The sequence below is a fragment of the Protopterus annectens genome, chromosome 7.part0, assembly GCF_019279795.1.
Source record: "Protopterus annectens isolate FY-2018-M chromosome 7.part0, PAN1.0, whole genome shotgun sequence".
NCBI lineage: Eukaryota > Metazoa > Chordata > Ceratodontiformes > Protopteridae > Protopterus > Protopterus annectens.
The window spans coordinates 924,916,758-924,941,350 of record NC_056739.1 but is presented as its reverse complement, the minus strand read 5'-3'; the positions used below and the strand labels follow the sequence as shown (position 1 = coordinate 924,941,350).

At 37.5% G+C, this 24,593-nt stretch overlaps 1 protein-coding gene across 4 annotated transcripts in view; it reads right to left on the bottom strand.

The window, feature by feature from the left end:
* Nucleotides 1-24,593, bottom strand: part of PARP6 (poly(ADP-ribose) polymerase family member 6) — a 1,412,227-nt gene that overhangs the window by 401,686 nt on the left and 985,948 nt on the right. For all 4 annotated transcript variants that reach the window (XM_044077510.1, XM_044077512.1, XM_044077511.1 and 1 more), the window contains one exon: nt 8,733-8,800. In XM_044077510.1, the coding sequence (XP_043933445.1) occupies nt 8,733-8,800 (68 nt within the window). The remainder of the gene's footprint in view (nt 1-8,732; nt 8,801-24,593) is intronic.

Genomic DNA, 24,593 nt, shown 5'->3' with positions numbered 1-24,593 from the left:
AGCCATATTTGACCCTGACAAACTTTCTCTATAATATGTTTTAAATGTGGCATGATTATCAGCTTATTTACCTGGTACAACACTTCCAGTGTTGCTTAGTAAAAGGGATTCCAATCAAATTTAAAAAGAAGCATCATTGGCAAACTGTCGTGCATTGCGCTACTGTTTTTGCTGGTGTCATAAATGTAACAATTCTCTGTCTCAATTGTCTAGTTCTAGCAAATGTCTTCGATGACCTATCATGCATTAGGATTGCGGTAAATTACTGGTATCACATTTCAGTGTCACGGACTGTAGAGGGCAATAATGAGATTGGATGAAGGCAGGCACATTCCTGGGGGCATGAATCTGCCAAGAGTAGATGTAGGCACATTCCTGGGGGCATGAATCTGCCAAGAGTAGATGTAGGCACATTCCTGGGGGCATGAATCTGCCAAGAGTAGACTCAGAAATACTGAGGTTCAGTGTAAAGGGGAAGTGAAGTTATGAAGGACTTGGACCTTGAGGAGCTCAGTCAACTGGTGCCGGATATTACTAGAAAGGAGAAAATTCTAGATGTGGCATGCATTCTAAGCAAAGTGGAAGAAATCAGGGGTGTACAGCTGAAGGCACCATTAGCTAATAGTGATTAAGCCACTATGTTGTGTAAAGTATGTGCAGGAGGAGAGAAAAGAAAACACACAAAGACAGACAAAGGTCTGGGATTTTAGGAAAGCAGATTATGGTGAGTTACGGGACATGTCAAAAATGTGTTACAGGACAGAGAAAAGTAAGAGGGGAACAAGCTATGGAAATACGTCAGAGAAGAAGTCTATGGCCAAAATTTTAAGAAAGATTCAAAATGGCAAAAAAGAAGAAAACCAGTAAGCTTACATTGGAAGTTAGGGGTAATGATTAGGCAGAAGATAAGGCATTCAAAAAGTGAAAAGGAGACGGTGGAGTTTTGGAGGAGACACAGTACAATGAGGTTAGCAGAAATGTAACACATATGAGCCAAACAAGAGCACGGGCTGAAAATGAGTTGGGTGAAGGGATCAGGAAGAACAATCATTTTTAGCTGTATATCTGACAAGATTAAACAGACCTGGCTGGGTGTCAAAAATCACAAAACACTGGGTAAAAGTAGTAATTAGTAAATATTTTGCTTCAATTTTAACAATGGTGCCATGCCATGTGGGAGGTAGGGCAGACTGGGGAAAGGAAAACACCTGGAGATGGAGGATATTAAGAGGGAATTGGTTACCGTTAGGGAAGAAGCACAAGGACCAGATGACTATACCCCTTAAACCACAAGGATGTGGACAGTATGCTGTCAGGTGTCCTGAATTTCAGCAAATCATTGACCTTTGCAGAACATGAGAACTGGAGGGCAGAAAATCTGGTGTCCTCATATGGGTTCAAGTCTATAAGTTTAACAGCAATGGTAAAAAAGCCATGTATACAATCCTGAAGAAATGGCTGTTTTCTTTACTACAGGGCAACAATTTCCAGCACAGCAGCCAACAAGGCCTCATGGCCAGAAAGACCTATTAGTCAAATCTTGATCCACTTTTATGACCGAGTTGCAGGTGAGCCAAATCATGGAGTATTGGAAGATGTTTTCTGGGATTTGCTAAGTTCTTTGAGTGAGTCCTGCACAGAAGAAGAAAGCAGGTTAAAGGGTAAGATGCAGATAGTCACACTGTCACATGAAGAAAAGAGACCAATGCAGTGCTTGCAAGGTTCATCCTGGGGTCCTGTACTCTTGTTCGTTTTCTTTTCAGAGGGGAAGAGACATCATAACATCTATACTGATGACATATGGATGACTGCAGCAAAGGAAAACAGGGGAAAAGCCTAAGAAAGGATTGAAAAAGACTAACTGGACAGTAATAGTTGAATGAAGTCCTGTGCAGACATAGAGCATCCTTCAATGGATACTGCAAAATCAATGCAGATGTACTGTTAGGAATTTTCTAGTCAATCCCTAGGGAACAGTTGTATTAACTGTGGCATGTCTTACATTCATGCATGCTGAACAAGCCCTCACCTTCTCCTTAATAGTGCAAACCCAACCAGGCCAACAAAACTGGTTATGAGCTATTTGAGCAGTCAAGTCCTGAGTCACTAAAAAACAGCTTGGTGAATGCTACAAAATGATCATCAGAAATGTAGAATTCACAACTGCTCACCAGCATGGAGTAGGTTTCTGAGGAAATATGTCTGCTGAAAGCATAGCTGACACTAGAGCAATTGTGTAGTAATTAAACACAATCCACTGGACCAAGTATAGCCTTCTAAGTACCAAGTTCTAAAAAGCAGCAGCTAAGTGGAACACCCAAGAATTGTGCAAATGACAGCAACACCATGTTCCTCTGTACCATTGGCCAAAAGTGCAAGAGCTGTCATTATATTACATGGTGACATCCTATTTACCACTTGAACGTCTCAGGAAAATGTTTCTTTACAGCACAGCTTTTGCATACCACACTGTAATGTTACTGTGCTGTCCTCTACCTTATGGAACCTTTGGTATGTTCATAGGGTGATTTTTTTTTTACTGACTTGATTTTCGGCCATGCTACTGATGCAATGAACTGGATTTGGCAGCTTTATCTGTGACTAAGTAATAGTCTGCCACACCTTAGGATTCCACTTCCTTGGTAAGGAACATTCCACAATTTCCATACCGTAGCTGATTTAGCAATACCTGCCTCAACAGAGGAGGAGGAGGAATAACAACTAGCATTCCCCACAATAAATAACCACAGTAAACCAACTGCCATCTTAGACTTCAGGCTGGGGGAGATCCGAGAGCCATCAATGCTATCACAGTTAGAAATATACACCAATTGTTTTCTTTACTTAACTTTTTCTACAATGTACATTTTCTGTTTGCACAAAATAAAATATATGTTTTATTTATTTTGGTAATATTAAATATCGATGGGAAAGAAAAAACTTTCTGCACTTTCATGTGAAGCAGAGTTTCCCTATTTGATGTCATATATATGAGTTCACGACAGCAAAGGACGATGCTGCCTTGTACAGCATCCAAAGGAGGAGTACCAGTTTGTGAAACAAAACACAAAGGCAGAGGAAGATGATCTGTTAATAATGTAAACATATGTCTGAGCGCATACAGAGGACATGCTCCGTATGTCTGAGCACATACAGAGGACATGTTCATATTGCAAGAACGATTCCCAATGCTTTATATTCAATCAACACATAATTCTTTTCAATTTGTACTTAATCTTCAGGATAATGAGGCAATAGGCTTCTTCTTACCTGATTGCATGATGAGAGAAGTGAGGCATCGCACAAGTGTAAAGGGTAAAGAGGAACAGTAATGTGCCATGGTATTAGAATCATCCACTGTAGCCTTTGTTTTATGAAATGCAACTTTACATTCTTCTGTTCATAGGTTCATAGGTAGGTACTAGGCTATCGGCCCAAGGGCCTACATAAGCCAACAAGTTTCCCTGGCTTACACCACCTAAGAAAATTATTTTCCTGTGCCCCTGCAGAGGAGAGCCACAGAAGTTATCCCCGGGGTGTATTTCCTATTTCCCATCCACTCATCAAGACTTTTCTTGAAGAGTGCTAATGAAGAACTTTGCTTGGCATAGATGGGTAGCTTGTTCCAGAGTATAGGAAGTCTCTGGGACAGGAATCTATCCCTCCAGCATGTCCTGTTTATTGTGGTGACAAGGTTTAGGTCCCTAGAGTGTGTAGCTCGGAGGGATTGGGATTTCTTTAGGTGTAGCATGTCCAACAGCTCTGGGTTTGATATAGCTTTATATGTTAGGCAGAGATCTCATCAGAGTAGGCGATATGCTACAGAGTAAAGCTGGCGTTTTTTGAGGCGGTCAATGTAGGGCATTTGTTTGAGGCCAGTAATCCTCTTTGTGAGGTACTTCTGTGGCCTTTCCAGCTGCTGCAGATGTCTTGTGAGGTACATTCCAAAAGCAGTGTTGTACTCTGTAATGGGTCTAATGAGTGTCGAGTGGAGGGGAACAATGACCTCTATTTTCCTGGATGAGAACCCTTTTATGATGAGGTGTGCCATGTAGAAGGACTTCCTGACTATTGTGGCAAAGTGAATTTCAAAGGAGAGACTACTATCCGCCTGGGTCCCAAGGTCTCTTATCACACATTCGGTGTTAAGTAGATTGCTGCCTATGTGGTAGTTCATGGGTACAGAGTTTTTACCAAAGGGGATGACACTGCACTTTTTGGCATTGAGCTTGAGGCCATGTCTCTGACACCAGGCATCTGTCTCAGTGAGGCCCTTCTGTAGGATGTCCACATCATTTGGGGACTTGACTATGGCTCCTAGTTTGCAGTCATCTGCGAACTTCATTATCCAGAGGCTTTCTGTGTTAGCCTGTACTTCAGAGAAGTAGATACCAAACAGGAGATGTCCCAGGACAGTACCCTGTGGTACTCCACTCGTCACTGCTTTGAGGTCAGATATGGAGTCTGCAACTTTTACAGTGTGGGTTCTGTCAGTGAGCTAGTTGGCAACCCATCTTGTGACGTAGGGGTTTATACCTAGTTTAGTGAGTTTAGCTATAATTCCAGAATGGGGGATGGTGTTGAAAGCCTTGGTGAGGTGAAGATAGGCTGTGTGAACCACCTTACCCTCATCCACGGCTTTGGTGACTGCCTCAAAGAATGATCTGCATTTCACAAACCCGAACTGGGTGGGATCCAGAGTTTGGAGGTTACCAATGTCTTTGTTTATGAGTTCCATGAAGATACGTTCCATGGCCTTGCAAACCAGGCTCGTCAGGCTAACAGGTCGATAGTTCCCGGGATCAGTGGTGGCTCCCCCTTTGTGGAGTGGGATAACTCATGTTTGGGATTTACTATTATAAACAAGTTCACACAGATGCATCATAATTGTCAGTACTTGGGAAAAACATTCTGTACTAGTTAAGAACTCCCTAGATTGAATTAGGCTGGTTCACATTTTATGAGTTGAGTTTACACCAGCATTTCATTACAGGCAGCCCCATTTGTCCACAATGGTAACATACACAGCTACCCACCCTATTTAAGGTTTGCTCTTTGCAGATAAATTATGTACTCTACATAAAGTTTATTTTATTTATTTATTTTACTGGATATAATTGAATTACATACTAAAATACAATTTGTACAAATAAGTTTAGTAATTAGAAGAAAAGCAAGTAATAGAAAAAATAGATTAATTAAGGACAATGTAAGATAAAGTATTCAACTGCAGAACCTCTGTAGTGGTTAACTCCATCCATAATTCAATCTCAAGTGTTTTTGTAAGTCAAATTCATTCAATAAATGCTACCACGTATTTTCACTTCAGATACAACAAACCAATCTGCCATGAATGATGTCATTTAAGGTAGCCATACATGTATTATGGTCAGCCAGCTGCTTCAACACAGCAACAAACTGCGCTACTATTTGTCTTCTTCTTGGTTTTCTTTTTCAGATAAATAACCTCTCTTCAGTGACCAGTGATTTGGGCGAGTTGTGTCCAGAACCTTCCCTATACTGTTATGTGATCTGGTGCTTGGTTAAACCAACTGCATGAAACCCCAAAGGTTTTAGCATCATTATGCTAAGGAAAACCATGAATTTGTTCTACATTTTCAAGATGATTTGTCAAAAAGAACTCAAAGTGTTCTGTATTCAAGCTCAGTGTCTCCACATTTTCATCAAAAAGGCAATAGTCCAGTAAAATTAAATATTTATTTTTGTTACAATTTGCTTACAAAATCATGAACAACCTAGGAATTCAATCTGGTTGACTGATTTGCTCAGCATCACACAGAAGGCAAATGGGGTAGAAGGAATCAAACTGTGCACCCTGGCCTATACGAAGCATCTTGTTAGCAGCTTAGAGTCTTAATCCTCTATTGCATCTTTGCATCTGAAGACCAACTCTTTCACTCACCTTTTTTTTCCCTTTTGTAAACAACCATTATTTGTAATTATCTATTTAAATTACTTTTTCCACACTCAATCACAATCTCTTCTTGACAAATGTTTATCCTTTCTTCAGCTAAAGCACACACAAAAATGTGACTGCTCCATAAGTATGGTCCCCCAGGCAAAAAAGAGATGAATGCTTTTTTTTTTTTTTTCCATTTTCTGTTTTTGTCATTTTGGCTGCCACTCTGCATTACACATATTCAAAGGTTTATAGGCAAATATAAGGCTATCACTCTGCACACTGTTACAAGCCTAGTCAATAACTAGAAGTCCAAACCCTGTACCTTGTATCAGTGAGGTAAAGACCATAACTATTATGCTAACCCCTCCCTCTGTGGGTTTCATAGATTCACAAATTAATTCTAGGATAACTGCTCTAAAGTCCCATTGTAAGCCCGGCCAATAACTTGATGTCAGAATCAAACCCTGTACCTTTTATCTATGAGTTGAAGACCTTAACCATTATGTCAGTGTGTGTGTGTGTGTGTGTGTGTGTGTGTGTGTGTGTGTGTGTGTGTGTGTGTGTGTGTGTTTGTTCAATAATTAGGCTTCAAATATTTTAAGAAATAACCCATAAGAGAGAGAAGTTCCCTCTGAGAAATGTTTACTGCATTATTCATCACACTTTCTCTTATAATGACAGTAGGAAACCCTGCCATCGAATACACATATCTGTAGCATGTCCAACAGAACATCACAAACATAGCATTATGAGCAAATAAATAATGAAAAACTCTTACAGAACTGACAGGAGCAATGAATGCACCATTTTTTATATTGTGTCAGAAGCTATGATCCGACCATTTTAGACAGTGTGCCAGAAACTATGATCCAACCATTTTACATTGTGTGCCAGAGCCTATGATCCGACCATGTTAGACAGTGTGCCAGAAACTATGATCCAACCATTTCAGATAGTGTGCCAGAAACTATGATCCGATTGTTTTAGGTAGCATGCCATATTTTCTTCTGTCATGGGAAGAAATTATTCCAGAAATTCAAGAATGTTATACTGTTTAGTAAATGTCTAATATAGGTGAACACTTTCAGTTACTTAATCAGGTATAGTAGGAGCTTGATGGCACATTAATTTCAGCTGGGAAATGGATTATAATTTGTTTTAATGTTATCATTTGTATTTCTGTACAAGATGTATGAAATATTCAATTAAGAGCTGTAAAGTATTTTTCAGCAATAAAAATATTTTAAAAAGTAATGAATGCACTATATGCACAATTCCTGAAACAAATTGATATAGGTGACTGAACTGTGCTGTTACAGATGTTGTACAGTGCACCAGTGTAACAGAGTATAAAAGAAAAAAAGTTATTTTGCCAGTTAGTAACAAAACATATCTACTGACCTCACAACAACATAGTTCAGGGTGAATGGTATGGCTATTTTGTAAATTACAAGCTGATGTATAATTCTAAAAGACAAAGTTTCTGTGAAGCTGTTTACTTCAGCTATTTTAACTACACAAAATAAACTGTATTTACTACTTGATAATTAAGTCACATTAGAGCATAATGTGAAAACAAATAAGTATCTGAAATATTCTTGAAGTTTTTCTGAGACATTTATATGTTAATGTTACTTGTCAGCAAGTGAAAAGTAGACTAACACGTTACTTTTTCAGCATTATGGTTTTATTGAATCTTATGCCTTTATTACTACCCAGAGAATGACGTATGAATAATGTTTTACAAAGTATAATCTGCATTCATGATATGTAATACTGCATAAACCCTAGAGAGAGAGAACCTCAAAGATTTCTTTAACTATCCAACAACTATAGAGAGTCTTGTCACATCAAAAAAAGGTCATAAGCTTCCTGCAGCTAATGTTTTACTAGACTGGGATTGCCAAAGTCATGCAAACTAAACTGTGGAGTTGTGAAGTAGAAGGTACGATTTACTTTTGCTTTCCACCTTCTTGCCATCCTCTTAAGTTTTCCAACCTTGGAATAGGTGTATTTACAGATGGGTTATAGGGGATTGCTCCCATATTAGGCATAAAAGGTATATTTTTTTCTGTTTATGTTAATATAATAAGTGTCACTTTTTTGAGTCTGCAATGTCCTGCAACTTTACAGGTTTTACTGGAAACATGAATTGAGCAGATAACACAAATCACAGTAGACGTCCATTTTATACTTTATAATAATCAAGGCTCAGTTTGTGAAAGCAAGCAGCTGTCCTGGGAGATTTTTATATGTCCTATTAAACTGATATTTCACTTGTGGTACATAATGCCTCTGTAGTTCTTTGCACTCATTTTATTCTTTTTTTCTTACAAAAATGGCTGCTGTTTTTATTTGATATTTTAGTAGATCTGAAAATGGAAGGAATTTCACAGCATCATTTATTTCTTGAATCTCTCAGGAATTGTACATCCACAGTGAGATATTTGAACTGTATGATGAGCAGATATTTACTAACTGTGCTAATATTTAAGCAAGTTTATTGCAGTAGCCAGCTAAAGGCAAATAAATCCGAGCATTTATGCTTAAAACTCATGTTCCTTTTATTATTACATTTTAACACTCCTGGCAAGTTTTAAATTTACTTTTGTTAATCTCACTGGACTTATAACTCAAGTCATCAAGTGGAAGAAAACAAGTATCTGTCTGAAAATAATTGAAAATTAGATAACTTGCAATTGTTTTCACTCCGAAACACAGTATGTACAACAGCATGGTATCTATCCCGCCTTACTACTGTCTTTCATAAGAGCAAAGTTACAAAGAGGCAAAACATAAAAATGAATACCATTGTAAAAGGGGATGTGCCAGGGGGTCCAGTTTGTCCATCTGCTTCTTAATTTCTAAATATGATCCCTGTTAAGAAAAAAAGGTATGTTATTTTAAAAAAAAAAAGTTTTACCATACTAAACTCAAGCAATGCAAACATCTCATAAGCCTTATATGTTTGATCAAGTCTACTTCTGTTAGTTTAATGAAAGAATAACCTAAGCTCTAACTCTCACTCACTCCGACCATCAAAATGGCAAGATGGCTAACTCTTACATGCAGTGATATTTTAAAGACCATGAAGCTTACTCATATACACATCTTCCTGGATGCCCTGACCGACTGGCCTATGGCTATAGTACTTGTAACAAATGTGAAAGCGCTATCCAAGAGGCTGTGCAAAAGCTAACTTTGTATGAAGCTGCAATTTAGCCATAATCAGTTTTACATCTAGTCTTACTTTCAATGATTTTATTTTTATTTCCAAACTGGGTAAGTCCACTGAATACAAGTTTTCTTTTCAGTTGCAACACCACTATTTGGTTAAGTGACTTTCTAAAAATGATGTTGTAGGCATACAGAGGTGGAGGGGGGAAATCCTGGAGTAAAGGAAGCAGCTTATTATTAGATAAGGTCAGAGCTTTACTCTTCACAGGTACCTTCCATCTGACCTCGAGGAGGTGATCAAAATATGTGTTGAGTCAGTGTGTCACTCACACACACACACACACACACACACACACACACACACACACACACACACACACACACACACACACTTACACTTGTTTGATTATTACTCATAAATATTCATGACAGTATCTGAAGTATTGTTTTTAATGAGACTTACTGAGCACACTTTATTTTGTGTGAAACCACATAAGAAAATCAGTTCATCTGGACAATACTTTTATTTGAAGATATAGAAAAGGTATATCGTTGTGTTTACTGTTCTCTTCCTTGGGAGGATACAGAGTAATGCCATGCTATTAGATCTGCAGTCAAATAACCACTGTAAGATGTTTCCAAATATAATGTCTGACAATTACTTTTGTACACTCTTTTATATATACCCAGGTATATTCTGTGAACTCAAATGATTGTATTTTTTTCCGAACATTTTCCAAAACAAGTAAGGCTTTCAAAACTAGATGATATATATGCAGCTACAAAAAACTAACACCAGCAGCAGATGTCGGTACTCATCCTGTTTGCAGAAAGACAAATTAATTTGATTAACATGTTATTTTATCATTGTATATAATAACATCAAAAGCTGAAACTGCACTAAATTTCCCCAGAGCATTAGAGGCAGCACTTGGAGAGATGTGTCTATTTTTTAAGCATATCTTTGTTGAAGTAATCTTATGTAGTTAGGAGAACTATACATTTCAGATGCACCCTGATGCAGATAACTTAGGCATCTATCACTCTAGTAAGCACCTCTCTTGCATCTTCTCTTCCCTATTTCAGATTTTGCTTCACCGCTGTCAATGGTTCCATTTGGTGCATTTTAAGTCCTTCCGTGATCAAAGCCATACTGTTTAGTTCTAGATCCCCAGACTCCGTTAGAGTCAACCTCCCTGAAACTAGGGGAAAACCCATGAGCCTTCTCCAGACAGTAGAAATGGAACTTTTGGCATCTCTCTAAAAATCCATATGCTGCACTACAGAAACCAGACCAACCCCCACCTCCCAAAACACACACACATGCAATAATCAAGTTTTGGTTTAATACATACTTGTTCTACTAGTGATTTGCAATTAAACACACATATTCATCATTATCATGCTATATTCAGCCTGATTACATGCAAAAACAATACCAAGTGATTATCATTTTAAGGAAAACATGTTCAGACTTGCTTGGGCATGTACTGTAATAGGCTCAGGCCTTTACAAAGAGGCTTATGCCCTCCCTCCTCCCCAATTTCAGAAACACTACTGTGCTCTTCTTCTAGCTACGTGTAACCGATATGTCTGCTCCAGTTATCCTTCCTGAGGGTCATTGTTTTACTTATTTTTTTTTTTTAAACACCTTTATTGAATCATTACTTGTGACAAGGGCAAATTTACATTTGTACAAAAGTAATCAAATTGTATTAAATTAGAATTAACAAACATTATGCTTCACATATATTGCTATACATCATATAACCTGAGCAACATTACATAAATGCTTCAATTCCTGCCCCTTTTTTAAACAAGAAACATCTTTATTAAACCATCACTTATGACATAAGCAATCATACAGTTATATAAATGAAAACAAGCCACACCGACACAATCCAAGTTGCAAGCATTTTACATCACAAACCATACTGACATCCTCCCAGTTACAAACATTATACATTATACATCACTTATAATTTTAATTATTAAAACAAATAGACAACTAAGAGAACTTATAAGGGACCATCTTTATTGTGTAAGGAAAGGTTTCAGATATAGTGCCATTGCCAAACATTTGTTAGAACATGGAGAGTCACATAGCTTTAAATGTTTAGTTATGGAGCCTGTGACACTCATGCAATGCCCCAGTAATCAAGGAGCCTCAATCCACACCACTAACACCAGTAAGGGATGTGCACATTGGGAGGATAACAAGTACACACACTGTAAAGTACAATTTCCCTTAATAGCACACAGAGATCACAGTCAGTCTGGGGCTGGTTTCTGTCTCTCTCTCCAGACCCCCCATTGGTACAGCTATAGGGTTAAGATCTCAGCAGAGTAGTCAAGCCAAAACCTCCAGCATCCTCTCTGTCCAACCAGTGCTTCATGTGCCTACCCAAGTAGCTGGCACACACACACTTTGAGATTTCATTTAACTACAAACACAGACACTTCTGGGGAAGGCTGGCACAGGTTCACTAGCTATGCCCTCTTTGGCCCAAACTGTAAGGTAGTACCAACTGCCACCAGCCACAACTATCAGCTGCTATAAAGGCCCTTATCAAAGGGTGTCCAATTCTACTTTGTAATGTTATTATTATCCAATTGGTAAGTGTGACTGAGACTAGAAGGCTATTTAGCAGTGGCTTATACAGTATCACCAAATACATGCAAGTACACCAAGAACTTAAATTATCTCTACACAAAACAGCCACAGATAAAAGGTTTAAATATGTTTAATAATAAATAATAAAAACCCAAGACACTCAACACAGAGACAATACAGATCAGAATCACAGGAAATACTTTAAAACAACATTGTAGGACCGTCTGACATAAATATAGAAAACATTTACACTAATCTGGCTCTATTCTTATCTATCTCTAAGAGAAATACTATGCTCTAAGTCTTACTTGCATAGCAAGGCAAAGTGCTGGTGAGTTGTTGTCAGCTTCAGAACAAATTACATAATGTACTCTCTTTCTCTCCAAGATCTCTTAAATTGATAATACACATTACTGCTGAGTCATTTCAGATTACATCATATTTGTCATCTCTGCTTAAGTTCCCAGGCTAACAGAACTTACAATTTAACATTTATTTGTGAACTGCACCTGCCAGGAGCAATAACAGACGCATTACATGTAAAACCTAGTAATGATCTCTGTCTCAAGACAATAGAAAGAAACTCCTAGCCTAGACATCCTGTCTCTTAGCTTGAGATCACACAGTCATAAAATTCTTTACTTATTTTTTCAGAGTTTGCAAGTTTGTATGTCCCAATTTCTATTATAAAACTTGGTTTACATAGGCATAGAGTTTAGACACATTTCTGCTTTCTTCCAGCAGGGTGCACTGTGGTTGCAATTTTCAAGCTCAGCACATAACACAGTTTTCTTAGCATTTGTAACATAAGCCTGAGATCATATTAATATTTACAATGACATAGTATTATTTACAAAATTCTATCTAGCTGGGCTGGCAGCCTCTCAGTTTATCACAGAGCCTATTAAAGATGGTTCCAGACAAGGTTAATGATACAACATTTGTTGAACTGAGATGGATTTTTAAGTTAAGATTACACTTGGGACATGGACTCAATGAATATGCATCTATGAAACCCATTTTGAAAAGAAGAAGCCTGAAAAGATGATTTTTAAATGTTTTTTCTTCTGTTTTATTTACATAAGTGTTTTATTTATATATAACTGAAATTTTTGCTGTGTATGCAGTAGCTTAGCAATTTGTGTTATGCCTGAAAAGGAGAATACTGGAAAGGTGATTTTTACATGTCTTTACTTGTTTTGTTCTCATAAGCGGTTTTTATTTGCAACTGCAGTTTTTTACTGTGTATACAGTAGCTTAGCAACTTGTGACATGTTTGAATCTCATTGGTGAAAAAAGGAGCAATTTTACTTGGTAGTTAGTATTTAAATGTCAGTTCACTGTTTGTAATTATAATAAAAACACAAGCTCAAGTGTACCTTCACAGCTGAGAAACTGTTAAAACCAAAATTTAATGAAACATATAAAAAAATACATAAATAAAAAACAATAAATGGAGTGAGAGCTAGCAAAACCTGATAAGCGATTTCGGCATATAGCCTACTTCAGATCATGACTTCCTGTAGCCCTCTCTTCTTATTTAAAAGAACATCAACCAATCAAATCATATAATTACAGGGCACACCTTCTGATTGAACCAATAGAACAAAATCATTAGTTACCCTATCAGGGAAACACTTTCTGAAGTTCAGCTAATGGGCAGCAAACCTTCAAAGCCACATTTATATAACTAAGCCAGACCTGTGTTGGCATAACTTCTGATTGACCCAGTGAGACAAAGTTATTGTTTACTTTATCAGGGCATCATTTTCTGTGGTTCAACCAATGGGCAACAGGACATCTAAAACTCATTCACATATCTAAGCCAGACCTATGCTGGGCTACACCTTCTGATTGATCCAACCATTGTTTGCTGTTGCTCTTTATAAATATAGGTATTTCTTGTTCTGGAATGCCTAGTTGCTTCCCTCTTGGTTTCACCTGCACTTCATTTTTTCGTTAATTATGTATTAAAAAGGATATGCTCTTCTCAATGTTACTAATGTAGTTTGCTTTACCATGATGCATTGCTTTTAGATGATGTCTTTTTTTCACAAAAATTCACCTCCCACTCCATGATCACTGTATTACCACTTCTGGTGTGATTTTCTTCCTCACATTGTTGCTCAATAACATACCTTGGATGAAGAGTGGGGATAGAGGTGAATGTAGACATGCAAGCAAGGCAGAACATTAAATGTTATTACATAGCAGACTAGACAGGAACACAAATACATGACAGTAAAATAAATCAGTCTTGAGGTGCTGCATTTTAGAAACTTTTTATAGAAGAAATTAGCTGCTCAACAAACTATTATATGGGCATTCAGGAATATATGGCGCACTGAACAATTATAGTACAGGGGTATTCAAGAGCACATAATGCACCGAACAGTTCTAATATAGGGGTATTCAGGAACACATGACACATTGAGCAATTCTAATACAGGTGCGTGTATCCAAGAATATGTGAGATATTGGATATTAAGGAACATATGACACACTGAGCAATTCTAATACAGGTATATTCTGGAACACATGACATACTGAGCAATTCAAATACATGGGTATTGAGGAACACATGATGCACTGAGCAACTGTAATACAGAGGTATTCAAGATCACATGAAGTACTGAGCAATTCTAATACAGAGGTAATCAGGAATTTATGATGTACTGAGCAATTCTTATACAGGTGTATTCAGAAACACGACATACTGAATAATTCTGTCTCTAGTGGGGCTACTCAGTGTTTTATGAGGGAATAATTCAAAAACTACTGCAGCACTACAGCATGCAGTACTTCCCTAGTCTGGTTGGATAACACCAAATACAAATGAGGTAGTTTGGGGTGTGGCTAATGTAAATTAGATATACGCCACACCCCACAGATATAGACTGGGATCGAAAAAGTACCACAGAATAGGAGTTCAAAGACAAATTCTGTCACATTATTTCTAAGCAGAGCAGTGACTAATAAATTGCACATTGTTGTCTATGGCATCAGCAGATCTGTTATCACCACGGTAGGTAAGTAGTATGAGGTTGTATGCAGGCGAGTGCGTGTGTGTGTGTGTGTGTGTGTGTGTGTGTGTGTGTGTGTGTGTGTAGAGGTATGACTATAACTGTAAAAGATTTTGCATGCGTGTATGTGTGTGTGTGTGTGTGTGTGTGTGTGTGTGTGTGTGTGTGTGTGTGTGTGCATGTACATGCATGTGACAGCATGAGTGAAGGGGTATGACTATAACTGTATTGGGTTTTGTGTGTGTTTCTCTCTCTCTTTCTATGGGTACCTAAGCAACATCAGTACATGGGCTGGTATTAGGAATATTTAACAGAGTTTCTTCCAGCTTAAGTGCTCAGGGTGCATACGAGTCCTTAATGAACTTTTGCTTCATGCAGCTGTTGTACATCTCTAGTTAGCTGCATAGCATTACAACACCCCAGACACTCAGTGCTAGTAGGCCTATGCAAATTAATAACATTTTAGAATACCCTCTCTGCTTGTTCCTTTTTCTTCCTTTTTATATTATACAAGGAAGTCTATAGTAAAAAAGTAACTGTCAAAAAACTGTAGTATTCTGGTCTTATATAAAAGCTTGGAGTAGTAGATGAAAGCAACCACTTCCAGAGTATATATATATATTTTTTTAGGTAGAGGAATGTTTGTCCTCTCTAAAAAAAAACATTTACTGGAATTTATAGTAGCTGGATATTTATGCAAAAGCACTACTTATTTGAACACTGCTGGACCAATTGAAAACATTTTGAAGGCAAAACAAAGTGACATAGCACACCCCACACTAGTTGATTTGTAAAGCCCTTAAAAGGTTGTAGGCATTGTTCTCCCACTCATTTACACATTGTCAAAGCTATAGGTGTCATGTTTCCTTTCAATCATGCCTAAAATGCCTGTTCATCTGTGTGTAACAACTCACTTTGACAGCTTCTTGCCCAATTGTATATGATGTGTCAAATGCAATGACAAATTCCATAGGGAAATAATTTCAAAAATCCTAAATAATATGCAGAAATGCTACAGAATCAAGTGCAGAGAAGAAACAAAAGGATATGTATCTCTCTAAGGATTGGACTACACAGAAGGCAGACTAGTCTTTGATGACAAGAACTAAACATTTATAACTATCATGTAAAAGTAGTAAGGTAGTTTAACCCAAGAAATTTAAATAACTTTTGCAGATTCCAACTTAATAAGGACAGATGATATTATCAGATCAACAAAACACGAGTAGGACAAAAAAGTATGATTGTAATTCCAGGATCATATATTTTTCATATTACTAAAACAACTTATAAGCAGAAATGTCTTTCTTTTCTGTGTAAATTACTCATTTTTTTTTTATTTAAATCATCTCTATTTAGAACAGAAAAAACATTTCCAAGTCAAAGCTGCAAGCATGATTATTAACAAGACTTAAAAGCCATTAAAACAATGTGTGCAAACGTGCCAATGTTTTGCAGTACAGTAATGCATTTTACGGTATAATAATGTATGCTGTACAAACACTGGAACAGTAGAGGGCACAGTATTCAATGTACATGAGGCAGCAACATTCTAATGCAGGGAATGGCATGGCATGCCTGATTCGAAACCTGATCAGGATACAATGCCAATACAGGGCAGAAGTAAGAACTGGTAGAAGATGTATAAAAGTAAAAGCTCGAAAAGTAGGCCTAAAAGCCTCATCAGAAAGAATGTAATTAATAACTTTGATTGTAAATCTGAAAATCAATATTCTTCAATTATGCAAGAAATGTATTTTTACAAAAGCATATTTGCATGCCTCTAGTTTTCCCCCAGGTTTCCTAAAAAACTGTTACCGAGGCAAACAGAGTTCCTAGACTAATTTCAGATTACAATGACTATCTGAAAAAAGAACTGGTGTAACTATAACACAACTTTAAGGAAAGAGAAACCATGAACAACAACAAAAAAGATGAGATTCTAGCCAAGATCATTTCAAAGTGTCCTGCTAAGTACAAACTCATATTAGGTAGAGACAGTAACTTGATCAAACAGATACACACAATGCAAACAAACAGATGAGTTGCAATTCTTTTTGTACTGTTTACAGTCATTACGACTGGTATCATTTACAACTGAAAAGTGCTAAGCAGGTAATGTGAAATCTGCAAACCAGTAAGGGATAATACAATACCCAGCCACAGAAAAATAAATAAATAAATAAAAATAAACCAAAAAGGAAAGAATCTGAAATATTTGTTAAAAAGGATTAATGTTGTTGAGCAAGGAGCATAAAAAACACCGGGTACATACCAAAGTGGATTGTGTAACAAATTCCAGTTTATCCATGTAGGCCCTTATATCCTTGGACATTTAAATGCTATATATGGCCCAGTGAAACACCATGACTGAAGCTCTCAGATTGTAGTTACATATCTACTTGTGACAGTTGTGAGGCTTTTTACTTTAGGAAAATTCCTCACAAGCTATCATAAATAATTTATAAGCATTAAATAAAAATAATTTCAAATATCTTTCTCACTATGTTAACACACTACCCATTTACCTCAAAATTTCTTTTCATAGTAGACTAGTAGACTAACTACCCTTGTTTATTAGAAAGACACAAAGACATTTAATTTTCATTAATTTGTTAATTTCTTATTCAGGTTATTACACTAGTCTTATCTCAGGCCATTTTAGTCATAAACTGGGCCACAAGACAAAGGCTAAATTCAATAGGCATAGTTTAGAGTAACTAATCAACCAGCATATTTTGGGAAGTGTGAAAAAAACGGAGCACCTAGAGAAAATCCATGCAACCACGTACAAAACATGTACGTTTCATGTAAACAGTGACCGGAAATCAGGTCTGCAGCTGTGAGACAGAGATCTTAACCACTAAGTCACCATACTATCCTTTCTGCATGTTCTTTCAGCTTTCTGTTGATTTTATATATTTGAACTTTGTTCTGTAACTTATCTAGACATTAGCATTTTTGCATTAATCTGTACATAAATGTCTCTCCACATTATTGCTCAATTTATCTATCAGTGTGCTGTCATGCTCTTAGATTTTTACATTTTCCATTCTTTCACAACTTCTCTTGTTCTACCTATTTTCAACAAAACCATTTTATTTGCATTCCTCCACCATCACCTTTTTTACATAATTTAAGACAATGTTGACTTTCACTGCTTCCACTTAAGAACACTGCAGTTCTCCTAATCAACAAACTTCCTTAATGCTGCTAATGGTAACATTTATATCAAAATTCTAGGACTCCGTTGCCTCCACTGCTATTAAGGGCATGCATTTTGTCCCTTTCTCTTACAAAGACATGCTTTACCTGTTACTTATCTCTGTTTCCTTAATTTTTAAACAACCTTTAGCTTAGCACTTCATTCTGCATTTCTGTCCCTCTCCATAGCTACTCTTCCTGTTCTATCTTATTTAGTACAAGTACTTATAAATAATTATTACCTCTACAAACCCCTTTGGGTCTTTCAACACATTTGTTTTAACATTTTAACATCCCGACACCTCCGTTCTCCTCACTATCCTTCTGCATGACATACTACTTACAAGTCCTATGTATGCAAGGGTGCCAGGAACCATACTGTGAGGTGGGGAGCGAAATGCTCCAGACACATGTCTTTGTAACGTGGGAGGAAACTGGAGCACTCAGAGGAAACCCACACCAATGCAGGGAGGACATGTACACTCCACACAGAAGGCACCCTAGCTGAGAATCAAACTGGAGAACCTCTTTCTGTGAGGCGACAACACTACCACTGCACCGTCTGTAACTATTACAAAATAGTTATGGTAACCTTCATCCTATGCGGACTTTGTGGGATTACATTTCTCAATGTGCGGCTATAAAACTTAATTTCACTTGTAAAAAGTTGCTGTAATATAGACTAAGAAGCAGTCTGTATACACTCACAGATACATGTGCCTATCAAATTGTTTAATCCTCTGAAAGAGGAAAAAAAAGCAACATAAATTGTGTGCATGCACACAACACTGAGGTTTTGCCTCTCCTTTTGCAGAAGGTCCCTGACTTTTTTTCAATTTTCCCCTATACCCCCATAAACTTTTTGATTTTCTGGTAAATCACTGATAAGTCAATAATGCAAGACAGTACAGCTTCATACTTCTTATAGTTTAGAAACTACACATTGATGTAAATCCTGATGTTCTATTAACTTTTTATAGTTTAGAAACTACACATTGATGTAAATCCTGATGTTCTATTAACTTTTTATAGTTTAGAAACTACACATTGATGTAAATCCTGATGTTCCATTAACTTTTTATAGTTTAGAAACTACACATTGATGCAAATCCTGATGTTCTACTAACTTTTTAAGTGAATTAAGAGCAATATTTAAAATTTTCCCTGATTTTGTCTCATCATTATTTGTTGCATCTTGAACGAATAAGTTGAAGGCATACAGTGTCAACAGCACAACAGGACGAACGCTTGCCCTTAGTGCTAGACTAGAAGCATGTGGGCTCTATTCCCACTCTAGGTGATTGGATTGTTGGCATTGCAGCATTTGCGGCGAGGGGTTGCACTTCTCAGTGTGCCCACCTTCAGATGAGATGTTTAACCAAGATCCTATCTATCTGAGTTGGTGGTAACAGAGGTGAATGTAAAAATCTATGGAAGCCACTAAAAAGAGCAGGGGAAGTTCCCCAATGCCCCGGCCACATTTCTCCTGTTAGTATAAATACTCCTTGGATGTCCTATGAAAACAGACTATTAGACTAGTGGGACTAACCCAGTCAGCAAAGGATAAAAAAAAAAAAAAAAATGATTTGCAAAACATATATGATTTTTAATTCACATTTTTTTTTTGCCTTGTCCCTGATTTTCTGGTAAATCTCTGTGAATTACAAACAAATCAATAATGCTACACACAAGCGAATTGTAGTAGTACTTACAAATTCTCTTTGGTTTTGCCACCCCATTATTTTTGGCTATGTCCAGAATTCCAAAAAAAAAAAAAAAATACATGTGTTGCCTGCTCTTACTGTTATCACTGCCTACTTGCCGGGAAAACACTATAATTGGTTGCTATTGGCAATCAACCGCAAACATGGTGATCTCTATCATAGTAATACATGATGACATTGCCAACTCAGCACTATGACTGGTTGCTAAGGCAAGTAATCACAGGTTCTTATACTTCACAGTATAGGTCATGGGCTGGCTACCCATGTCCTGTTACTATGGTCAGGAAAAAAAATGAAAGTGCAGGGCACTGTACATATTTATAGGTTCACCGATTCACAAAGTATTCAATACAGAATTTGCCTTTGTCACCACCTACCCTCATAACATCTCCGGTCTCTACGGGCAACAAACATGTCAGGATAGGAATGAATTTATGGGAGATCATCTAATAGTTACATTTTGCCTTAAAGCAAGAATGGATATTGCTTGGGTTTTTATGTACCATATTCCACAGCTGAGAAGCACTGAGGAATAACTGCGTCCCTCCAGTATGTCTTACTTGTATATTGATGGAGACTCAAGTCTTTAGTTTGAGTGTTTATGGAAACATTTGTTTTGTGGAGATGTAGGACATCAAGCAGGAAGGACTTAGCACAGAATGGTAGACAGAAATCACAGGAGAAGAGTCTATACAAAGAATATAGGGAGAGAGTTTTAAGCCTGTCTTCATAAATAAGGGTCTCTAGTCTAGTGATCTTTTTAGAAATTCTAGGGTATTTGCAGCTGTGCGATGTTTGAATAGATGCATACAAAAAGGGGAATCATTTTGTATAATTAGTCTGATCATGGTAGATTACAAAGGAAAGATAATACGTTTTGAATCGGATGAGACAACACAAAATAAGTGGTCTAGACAGAAGGATTTCCTGACTACTGTTGCTGCATGGTTGTCAACAAAAAGTGTTCAGACTTCTCATGACCATATCATTCTAGAGTGGGGTGGCAGCAATAATCTAAGCTACTGTCACATTTTATTACCCAAGATAGCAGTGGTACACTCCTTTGCATTGAACTCTCGTTTCCTAACAGACCATTGATTTGTATGGTTTACCTCTTGCTGGTATGATCTGCTGAGTGAATGACATCAGCAGCCTCCAGCCACTAGCAAATTTAGTTACCAATATGTCCCAGTTAGAGGTTTGAAGATCCAACAAGAAAATGCTGAACAGAAGAGATCCCATTACTGAACCTGAGTTATGCCACTAACTAACTTTCTGCTTTCTGAGGTGGCATCTGCTACTTTAAGTGGGTACGATCTATCAGCTAGCATGCTGTCTGTCTTACAACACAAGGGTCTGCCGTTAAGCATTTACGTTTACTTGGAATAACAGCATGGGGAATAGTGTCAAAGGTCTTGGCTAGATCACAGTGCACTATACGAACTGCATGGCTACTATCCAGAGCTGCAGTGATTTATTTTATTTATTTTACATTTGTTGACCGGGCTAGTCTAACTGGATATATTTCCATTTTCAGTAGAGGCCCGGGGAGAAAAGCTCCAATAGTAGCATAAAGAATTAAACAACAATATTATTACAAAGTACAGAAAAGAATTTACAAAAATACAAAAGAAATAATATTAAAATGCAGAAATTAAGCTAAAAATGTACATACTGGTTAAGGCAAGTCTTTTTACAATATCATACATGAGGTAGTTTACAGTGCAGAAATGATAGTATTAGCACAAGTTAGTAATTTTAATTTTACTAGTTACAGTTACTGCTTCAGACAGATAAGCAGTGTAGTTTTAGTAAAAGGTGGGAAGATTGAGAAAAAAGTAATAAAAGCAGAAGTTAGTCAGGGTTGTTGCAGGGGCATAACCAATGTGTTTTGAGGTCTCTTTTTAGCTTTTGTTTAAATAATGGAAGGGAAGGGAGTAAGGTTAGTTCACTAGGTAGAAGGTTCCTGTTTTTTCCAGCAGTGTTACAGAACAGGGAATCACCTGCTGAGTTGTTGGACTTGCTTATACTAGCTAGAAGCTTGCTAGAGGAGCATAGGGAATTAAGGTTTTTATAGATTAGTGAGTATAGGAGTGTTGTCTGGTTGGAAAAATATCTTGTGGGCAATGGTGAGTTGGGAGAGTATCAGATTGTTTTGTAGTTCCAGCCAGCCTAGCTGCTGTAGATTATGACAGTAGTATATATGGGTGAAGGGTAAAGAAGAACTGAGATTAAATGAGTGTGGGCAATTCTGGTTCTAGCTGTTGGAGTTAAGAAGGGTTTGATTCTGTATAATGAGCCCATTTTTCTGTTTACTGTTTTAATAGTGTTGTTTATATGGTTATCAAAATTAAGGTTATTGTCAATTGTAATTCCTAACAGTTTGGTGGTAAAGTCGGGAGATACAAGGGTGCCATTACTGGATTTGACAGAGAAATCTATAGGGGTGGACTTACTGGTAGGTGTAAAGAGTAGGAGCTTAGTTTTTTTGGCATTCAAAAGGAGGCAACGTTTCAAGAACCATGCCTCAACTGTGTTAAATACCTTCTGAGTCAGAGATTGTAGTTCTGATGGGGAGCTGTTTGAACATATGAGTGTGGAATCATCTGCATATTGTATGCAGGTGGCTTGAGGAATTGCTACATAAAGGTCATTGATGAATAGTGGAAAAAGAAGAGGTCCTAGAATGGAGCCCTGAGGGACTCCGAGGGTGACTGGCAGGTGGGGTAATAGATTATTCTCTCAGACAACTGCCTGTTGCCTATTGCTAAGGTAGGACCTGAACCATTGAACAGCCTGAGTGTCAAGAGAAAGGGATGCTAGAGTATTTATAAGAAGGGGGTGATTTACCATGTCAAAAGTTTTTGAGAGCTCGATGAAGAGTGCAGATGAGAAGATGTTTTTATTACGGTTTTTATTGATGGACTCAGTGAATGATAACAGAGCAGCAGTGGTACTATGAAATGGCCTAAAAGCATCTTGGCAGTTAGCTAGTATGTTGTGTTGAGTTAAATGGTATAATAGCTGATGATGAATGCATTTTTCCATAACTTTTGCTAAGGGTGATAAAAGAGCTATCGGCCTGTAATTAAAAATAATCATTTGAGTTACCACCTTTGTGTAGGGGGACAATGTGGGAAATTTTCCAGATGTCTGGGATGGTTCCCTCATTAATGGATCTGTTTATAAGGATGGATATAGGATAGGCAACTGTTTTGGCTGCTTTTTGCAGGTATTCAGATGGTAAATGGTCAGCAGAGGGAGTACAAGGCTTAAGTTTTTGGATGATTTTATAGATTAAAGTGGTAGAGATGCATCGTAATTGGAATGTTGGGAAAGTGCCAGATATAGAGGTAGGGAGACTTGAGTTGTCTGGGGCTAGTTGACTGGCTAGAGATTGTATGGTCTCTGTGAAGAAGGTATTGAAGGCATTGGCAGTTTATTGGGGGGGTATTGTGATCAGCCCCTAGAGGGGTTGGTGTACTAGAGTGCCCTGGGTGAAGAGGTCTGTTGATACTTGACCATAACTTCTGTGGATTGCTTTGATGGGTTTGCTGCAGTTTACAATAGAAATTCTTTTTGTCTGTGAGTATCGCTTTTTTGTAATATTTCTCAACTGTCTAAATGTTTGTTGCTCAGAGGTAGTTTTGGTGGTACTCCACTTAGCTCAGGGTTTGTTCCTAAGCAAACATTTTTGTCGGGATTCTTTTGATAGCCAAGGGGCAGGTTTGGACTTTATTCTAATAGATTGTTTTGGAGCGTGCACATTGAGGATAGCTAAGAATTTGGAGTTGAAATATTTAACAGCCTCTTCGAGTGGGAGAATTTTTAGAGGGTTCCAGTTACAGGCATTAAGTTCATTTTGGAATAGTACTGGGTTAAAGTGTCTGTTGGTCCTTGAAATCCTATATGTGGTAGGGTTAGAAATATCATTCTTTTGCCTTATAATGTAAGTCAAAGTGTGATCACTTACATCATCAGGCAGAGTTCCTACCATATACGTTTGTTGATGTTTATTAATAAGAATCCAGTCTAAGGTACTCTCTTTATTGTTAGGTTTGTTAATTCTGGTTGTGGAGGTGACTGTTTGACTAAAGCAATGAAGATTAATATTGGAGGTAGGATTTTCGGTATTGACACATTTCCAGTCACTATTGAAGCCACCTAGTATTATTGTTTCTTGTGGGTAGGTGGAAGACACCCAGCTTAGAATATCATCTATTTTATTGTTATTATTGCCAGGAGGTAGGTAGATACAGATGATATATAAGGATTTGCTAGGGTTGAGTTGAAATCTGGAGATAAGGACTTCTGCCTTACTATCTTGAGGTGGGTTATAAGGTAAAGAGGAGATCTGAAGGCCATCCTTAAATAGAATTGCTACTTCCCCACCCTTACGTTTTGTGCAGTCTTGTCTCAATATATTATATCCTGGGGGGGATGATTTAATTGTCTTTAGTTCCAGGTTTTAACCAAGTTTCTGTCAGACAGAAGATGTCAAAGGACTGCATATCAAGGAGGGCATGAAGATGGGTGACTGTTATTAATACTGCGGATAGTGAGATGTCCTATTAGGAAAAGGTTGGAGAGTCTAGCTTGGGTATCTAGGGTTGAGGGATAGGGGCTATTAGTTTTGACTGTGGGGACATTGGTTGGGCCAGGGTTAGGGTGGATGTCTCCATCTTCTAAGGAGAGATTCTTTAGTCTTGGGGCAGGGTTAAATATTAAGCTAGTTAGATATTTCACTTTCTTTACTATGAGGTTATTGTATTTAATATGTGCAAGTCTATGGTACTTGGCTAGCAGGTAGCTGGGAATGAACGTGATATTTATTTGAATATGGATGAGGGTAAAGGTTTGTATGGCTGTTTGTTTTGGGGAGTAGTTAATCAGGTCATAATTCACCTTTTCAAAGGAGGTGAGGAGAT